The sequence below is a fragment of the Trichomonas vaginalis genome, chromosome V, assembly GCF_026262505.1.
Source record: "Trichomonas vaginalis G3 chromosome V, whole genome shotgun sequence".
Taxonomy (NCBI): Eukaryota; Parabasalia; order Trichomonadida; family Trichomonadidae; genus Trichomonas; species Trichomonas vaginalis.
Window position 1 is genome coordinate 4,965,671 of NC_067207.1, and position 7,331 is coordinate 4,973,001.

The 7,331-nt window shown below is 33.9% G+C and overlaps 7 protein-coding genes and 1 pseudogene across 8 annotated transcripts, besides 1 other annotated feature; 7 read left to right on the plus strand and 1 right to left on the minus strand.

The window, feature by feature from the left end:
• Positions 1-56: 56 nt before the first annotated feature.
• Positions 57-7,331: a mobile genetic element.
• TVAGG3_0280610 (protein of unknown function, DUF4106 family) lies at positions 1,131-2,045 on the plus strand (the record flags this gene model as incomplete). Its single annotated transcript, XM_051228850.1, has 1 exon — positions 1,131-2,045. A coding segment is annotated over one exon (915 nt), but the record flags the coding sequence as incomplete, so codon positions are not given.
• Positions 2,331-2,741, plus strand: TVAGG3_0280620 (protein of unknown function, DUF4106 family; the record flags this gene model as incomplete). The annotated part of the gene is made up of 1 exon (XM_051228851.1): positions 2,331-2,741. One exon carries the CDS (start codon positions 2,331-2,333, stop codon positions 2,739-2,741), a length of 411 nt encoding a protein of 136 aa, XP_051098581.1.
• TVAGG3_0280630 lies at positions 3,260-3,654 on the plus strand (annotated as a pseudogene). The gene has a single exon. A coding segment is annotated over exon 1 (395 nt).
• On the plus strand, positions 3,902-4,699 carry TVAGG3_0280640 (uncharacterized protein; the record flags this gene model as incomplete). The annotated part of the gene is made up of 1 exon (XM_051228852.1): positions 3,902-4,699. One exon carries the CDS (start codon positions 3,902-3,904, stop codon positions 4,697-4,699), a length of 798 nt encoding a protein of 265 aa, XP_051098582.1.
• On the plus strand, positions 4,731-4,983 carry TVAGG3_0280650 (uncharacterized protein; the record flags this gene model as incomplete). The annotated part of the gene is made up of 1 exon (XM_051228853.1): positions 4,731-4,983. A coding segment is annotated over one exon (253 nt), but the record flags the coding sequence as incomplete, so codon positions are not given.
• Positions 5,616-5,966, plus strand: TVAGG3_0280660 (Poxvirus D5 protein-like family; the record flags this gene model as incomplete). The annotated part of the gene is made up of 1 exon (XM_051228854.1): positions 5,616-5,966. One exon carries the CDS (start codon positions 5,616-5,618, stop codon positions 5,964-5,966), a length of 351 nt encoding a protein of 116 aa, XP_051098584.1.
• Positions 6,003-6,422, plus strand: TVAGG3_0280670 (protein of unknown function, DUF4108 family; the record flags this gene model as incomplete). Its single annotated transcript, XM_051228855.1, has 1 exon — positions 6,003-6,422. The coding sequence occupies one exon, from the start codon at positions 6,003-6,005 to the stop codon at positions 6,420-6,422; it is 420 nt and encodes a 139-aa protein (XP_051098585.1).
• Positions 6,439-6,891, minus strand: TVAGG3_0280680 (uncharacterized protein; the record flags this gene model as incomplete). The annotated part of the gene is made up of 1 exon (XM_051228856.1): positions 6,439-6,891. The coding sequence occupies one exon, from the start codon at positions 6,889-6,891 to the stop codon at positions 6,439-6,441; it is 453 nt and encodes a 150-aa protein (XP_051098586.1).

Below are 7,331 nucleotides of genomic sequence, written 5' to 3' on the forward strand. Positions count from 1 at the left end.
AAAGGTTAAATTTCAACAAAACATATAGAAATGAAACATTGTTTAAAGTTCATTCAGAACCTAACCAATATGGAAACAAACCTACTTTTGTTTCTGCAGACTATGGAACTACAATGAGATGGGGTCATAAAGCTAATCCGGATAGGTGGTTCATAAACTTACAACCTCAATTCCAAGAAGTTGTAGACGCAATGGAAGTGAATGGTGAACCAGATATAGCTGGTATTTTCAGCGCGGCTTTAATGCCATTGAAAGATATGAAAGATGCAGATATTTTGAACCAGTATGAAATGAACATGGCTGATGGAAATATAACACCTGACGTTCTAGAACATTTATCTCAAAGAACTACACAGAACCATAGAGATGGTATATTTGGTGAAGAGTTTAGAAAGAAAGTTAGGGAGAGAGAAGGAAGAGAACCTATTGTACATGACCTTGCAAACGAAAGTTTGCAAAATGTCATAAAAACTTACTTTGCAGACAATGAACCGAGAATGGATGAATATTTAAGAAAACTCAAATGGACAGTACCAAATGAAATGTTAGTATTGAAAAACATGTTCCTTGACAAAATAAAACCAACTACAGAAATAAATGACGCAAGACTGAAACATTGGGTAAAAGCTTTCCCATTCACAAAAGATATTATTGGTAACATGGAAAGAAAACCAGAATGGCTACAAAAACATATATTTGGAAACGAGCTTATTCCATATGGACAAGCTCTGTTTGAAGAGCTTGAACCGGAAACTCAGGAAAGAGTCATGCAAACAATACGCGAAGACTCAAATACAAACTATGACAAAATCTTTCTAGGATATAGGTTACCTGAGATGGGCGACCAGAGCCCAAAGGCAAAAAGGACATGGGAAATTTACAACATACTAGGTGAACATGAGGCAAAGATGCAACAACTTGAAGCAGAGGGCAAGTTACCAAAAGCGACACTAAAGAAGAAGAGTAGAACAAAGTGAAAATAGTGAAGAAGTAACTTCATCTAGTGAAAGTAGTGGCAATGAAGGAAAAAGAAGAGTTAAAAACTCAGTCAGGAAGAAAGTAAAGCTTGGTCCGAGTGGGTTCTATTATGACACATAAATCCAACTATTCTATATTTTTACCCATATGAAATGTACGCCGCTCAGAATATAACGCCAACAGTTTTGGATGCCATGAACGGAAATGTTTCCGAATGGTATAACGAATGCGACAATGCCATTAGAAGGTCAGAAATAGTTCCTGGAACTTACGAATATACAACTGCTGTTTCTTATGGAAACGTAGGTGAGTTTGGAGAAGGTTCTTCAACAACAGTAGATATTGCTTGCGACAGGTTTCATATTATTTCTATTGACAACTCATTCTTATACGTGGAACAAGACATTGAAATAAAACCTTCTGCCAAGTTGTCTGACAAGAAAGGTTGCAATGGAATTTTCTATGTCGGATACCAATATGCTCCAGAAGTTTTCATGGGATATAAGATATATTCTAACTCTGACTTAGTTCAAACAGTAACATGGGCAAACTATGAATGGTTCGCTTTGAGAAACTCAGTACAACCACAAGCTAGAGAACAAACAGACCAGTATGCAAATATTGAGAAAATAAGAAGACTTGACCCTAACGTTCCAGGAGTTTATGTTAACCTTTCTGGTTCAGATGGAACTGCTGCCACTAAAGTAAAACTGAAACTTAGAGTTCCTTTGTCATCTTTCCTCATCTTCAGGTTTTTAAGATACTTGCCAAACTGGGCAGGAAAAATTTCTATCGAACTTACTCCAAGCAAAAATAACTTAGTCATTGCACCAACACAAGACCCATTCACTATTACAGACGTAAAGGGAACAAATCAAACGTCATTCGCCGAATTTTGCAAAGACAAAGTTGACTTAGACTTTGGTTTCTCAAACTTCAACAATGAAGTAAACTATTATTTCAATGCTGCTGGAACTGCTTGGGACCCAGTTAAGTTTACATGCGAAAAATTTGAATGCAAGAGAATAGAAAGCAGACTTGCAGTCTATATGTTGGACCCAGATATTTCAAATGCTTTAGCTGCCAAATATATTGCAGTTCCACTTATGTTCCCTATACACCAAATATCTGTCAAAGACTTTGCAGGTGAAGTTGGAAACCAAAATCCAGGAGCCGCAGGTGCAAGAACAGATATTGCTTTAACAACTGCAATGAAACATGCAGATACTATGTTTGTACTGTTCAGACGAACTATAAATGACTATTCTTGTTTCTACAACCCCGGTATTAAATATCATATAAACATAGATGGCAAATATTATCCAAGAGAAGAATATTCTACAGTTGAGGATATGAGGTCATACAACTTGACATTAGATGCTATGAACTTTAACAACAACTTCACAACAACCATTAACCCTGAAATGCAAAGTTCTATTATGCCATATGTGAAAGTATGGACTCATACAGGAGGTCAAAAAACTCAATATACAAATGGAGACCGTTCAAACTTTTGGCTTGGCATTCCATTTGCTGACTCAGAAGACTTTATGGGTGGTATTTCAACTGTTGGTACAGTTCAAATACAATATACTGGTGACAGAGACGGTCCAGATGAATTGAAAGCAAAGAAGTTTACAAAACCAATAGCACTTTTCACGGAAGATGCTCTTTTGAAGATTCGTTCGATGAAACCTGTTGGGGCTCCTCAGATTGGCATAACGACAGCTTCCATCGAGCAGATTTTGGCAGCAGGTCAGTAAGTTGTTCTTGAACTGACTTCTCTCCGTCAAATATTGACAGTACGCCAGTTTTGACATAATATTGTATTATAAACTTTTCTTTAGTAATATCGGTCAGTTTTGAAGTTATATTTTTGTCTGCTTCAAGAACTTTCACCATTTCAGTTATACCAACTTTCTTTGCTTTATGAAAATATTTTGGTTCAGCAAAGACTGCTATTCTATAACATTTACCATTGTTTGTATAAAGAACTATTCTGTCAATGTATTTGTATTGTTTGTGTGTGTAAACTTTGTTCTGCTTCAATTCGAAGAGATACTCGAATACGTCCATCTTTTTATTCTAAGTAAAATGTCATTTCCGAAAAATAGAAGCGTAAGTGTTTCAAAAGGTTTAATGGCGGTGGCAGATGTGAAGTTAAATTCACCAACTCAAACAAACAGTCAAAGTGTTGTTGTCAATGTCAAAGAAAGAGATGTTGAAGTGGGGAAACCATACGAGGACGAAGATGGTATAACAATTGTTCCTGTAAAAGAACAACCAACATATCCTGAAGTTAGCAGAGACTTAAGTTCTGTTGCAGATATTCGAAACGACTACCAACAACTTAAAGACAAACTTCAAACTCAGGAGAAGATTTGTCAAGCTTTAAGTATAATGTTAAACTTGGTCGAACACAACCCTGTAAAAGTGAACTCATATGTCATTGCACCTCATGAAGTTTTGAAAGAACTATTGAAACTTTTGACAGAGGCAGACGATATAAACATCAAAGAAATAGAACCCGACATTAGTTGCTGTGGTGTTTCATATAATGTCATTGACAAGATATACGTTATGAAAGGAGGTGAAACGTTGAACTTAAAGTATAGTTTCCCAGACGTCATAAAAATATTTGACGACCACAACATTTCATTAAAATTTATTTGCTAAGTAAAAATGTCAAAACTTCTTGAAAGATGTTTGAAGAAAAATAATATAGACTTTATTTCATGTAAAGGACTTTACACACTTTTGAACGATATGAAAGACCCTGTTTTGTTTGTTCGTGTAGACAAAGGAAAGTTCTATGTCTTTACAAAATATTTGAACTTCTTAGACAGAGAACTTCAAGAAACGCCATGTGAAAGTTTAGATGAAGTTCTTCTCCACTTTCAGAAAAACTTTTAAATATATATAAATGGCAGAAGATATAATGGTTTATACTATTACGACTAAAAACCCTGAGTCATATAATTCTATAACAACAAACTTACAAAGTCCTCAAGGACGATATTGTAAACTAACCTTAAACACAATGACGACTAAAGCCTGTTTTGCTCTTTTGACACCAGAAGACTTTATTGTTGTGAATGGTAAAAAATACTCCTTTGAAGATACTTACTCAGATATACCACCAACAGGTTTTGTTGACTTATTTAATACTTTAAGTACAGGTGTAACATGTGCTGCAACTAGAGCAGGTTTCATTATGTTTGGATGTCCGACTGAGTTTACTATAAACGATATGAGCTATAATACAAAACTTATTTCTGGTTTTTACTACCAACAGTTTCCTATAACAGGAAAAGGTGTCATACAAGGAATGTCTATTCCATTGACATTAAGCACACCAATCTTATATATTGTTTCAAACTTAGGTTCAAAGTGTTATTCGAATGTCGACAGAAACTATTATGACCAAAAGATACTTATGCGTATAAACAATACTTTCTCTGCTGGTTTGCCTATTGTTCATTCGAATGCAGAATTTTCAACCTTAGTGAACTCAAACACTTTGGCAAGTATAACGTTGACATTAGTTGACGCAAACTTTGTTCCTGTAAAACTTTTATGTCCTATGTATTTGTCAATGACGGCAGAAAGTTTCGAATTGGAAGATGCAACTGGTGAAAGTATTGTATTACAAGAACAACTTCAACAACAAATAGCTCAAGAACAACAAATGCAACAAATGCAACAACAAAGTCAAGAATAAAAAAAAAATATTTTTTTTTATTTTTATAAAAATGTACAGAATAGATGTTTCAGATTTTTATGACTTCCAAGCATTCAGAAATATGTGTCCATTTAGAGACTATAACAAAGCAGTCGAGAATTTGAAACGTTTAGTCATTTATGTTGACTCTGCCCCAGAATGTTATGTCATGAAAGAATGGGATGTTGTCTTTAACAAACCAAGAGCAACAATAGTTTCAGAACAAGAATGTAGACAGAAACTTAAGAAAATAAAAGTTGTACAAGTTGGCATGAAGATGTTAGATGCTTGGGATATCTTATTGTCAAAGTTAGAAGATTTTTCAGTTCGAGGTATAAAGTTCTATACACCTTCTCCAAACTTCTATTCTATCTTCACTGGATATAAATACGAACAAGTAGAATGGAAAGAAAATATTATAGAAGCTTGGTTAGACCATGTCAAAGAAATTATATGCAATGGAAACGAAAGAGTCTATGAGTATATCTTATGTTGGTTTGCAAACATCTTACAACATCCAAGTGCTAAAAATGAAACTGCTCTCATTATAATTGGAAAACAAGGAACTGGTAAGAACACATTCTTTACAGATATTTTGTGCAAACTGTTAGAAGGTTATTCGAACCCGAATATGACAAACTTAGAAAACATCTGTGGCAAGTTTAACTCCTCAATAGAGAATATGAAACTTATAGTTTGCAATGAACTTCAAAGTATAGATACAACAAAAGTTTTGAACTCAGATGCTTTGAAGAGTCTTATAACAGACAAAGTTGGAGTTGTTGAAAGAAAATATAAAGACCAAAGAGTTTGTGAAAATGTTGCAAACTTCATTATGGTTTCAAACAATGCTGTTCCGATGAAATTAGAAAGTTCTGACAGAAGATATGTAGTTGTCAGAACGTCAGATTCTCATATGCAAGATACAGAATATTTTGACGACTTAGCAGAAACTTTGACATCTGACTTTTACAACCACTTGTTCTCATATTTTATGACATTAGATATTTCAAAGTTCAATCCAAGACAAATTCCACATACCGAAGAGAGACAAACATTGTTAGAAGCAAACAAGAGTGTATATGAACTGTTCATAGATGAAACTGACTTTGTGTCATTAGATGAAAGGTCATTGTACGATTCGTATAAACAATATTGTCAAGAATATGGTTATATGACAGCGTCTAAACGAACATTCTTGGCAAATGTCAAAAGTCTTTTAGACGTACAGAATGGTGTATATACAAAGAAAAATTTTTATGAGTAAATTTAAAAAAAAATATTTTTTTATCCGATAGAAAAGATGACGAAATTCATCTCAGTAAACAAGTACATGTCAGGACTTAAAGAAGAACTAGACCCATTCACATATTTGAATGTTTACTTCTACCATTTTGAAAAGTCTTCATTCAGCAAAGTTTGGAACATCGAACCAGTTAAGTTTGCTATTGTGACTAAAAATGGTGCGAAATTTGAAGACTTAGACATAGAAGGTTTGTTAGCAGTCAAAGAAAGTTTTGACAGAAGGTTTTCAAACCTTAAAGAAGGCAAAGCATACAAACTTGTTATACCTTATGAACCAAAGAAAGCAGACGACTATGAATATTATGAGTCTAAGATAGTTGAAGTTCAAGGTAAATTGGGTAAAAAGATTTTAGAGTCTAAGCCAGTGTTTGCTCCTAAAGAGGAAGAGAACATTGACATTGACCCAGAAATGTTCTAAAAATAAAATTTTATTTTTACATGTCAAATTTCTTTTTCTCTGGAACTGGTTCAGGTTCTTTCTTCTCTTCTTCTACTTTCTTTTCTTTCTTTTCTCTCTTCTTCTTTTCTGGTGGAGTTATGTCAAATTTGGCGCAACCATATTTATGTAAAAGTTCTTTGTCCTTTAATAGCTCTTCTATTCTGTTTTCTATTTCATCTTCAAGAACAGCGCATGTGTCTTCTTTGCATTCTAAGAACTTTTGTTGGACTTCATCTTTCCAATCGGCGTCATCTCTGTCAACAAGTCTGTCATTGACAAATTTTAAGACTGCTCTGCTTAATGTTTTATGGTTCTTGTCATATTCCCAGAAACAGAACTTTAGAACAAATTCACCTTTCTTGTTTACACTATGTAAGATTTTATGGTCGACAGATGTTTTGCTGTCAAAAAGTTTGTCTCGAATATAGATAGCGAAATCGCTAGACATTTTCTAAAAGATAAAAATTTTAATTTTTCTAAAAATATGTTAGAAAAAAAGTTTGCTGAAAGAAAATTGGAGAAAATGTTTTAAACAAGAACAGAGAAGTTAGAAAATGCTCAGATAAAGCCTATACATGACAAGTTCTTATTTGCTCAGAATGGTATAACAGGTCTAATTGCACCACCTGGGTCGGGTAAGACTTTCACTTATCTTAGAAAATTGCACAACAACAAGAACTAGATGAGAAACACCTTCTAATGGTTGTTGTTATTTGTAGTACTTCTGGTCAATTTGACCAAACCGTCAATTCGTTCAAAGATATTATAAAGAAGTCTAAGTTAGTATGTATAAAGGATAACTGAGTTGTTAGATTGGAAAAGAAGTACCAAAAGAAGGGTTTTGAAGTAAATGCTATAATGAGTATATAAATTCGAAGTTTAAATGAC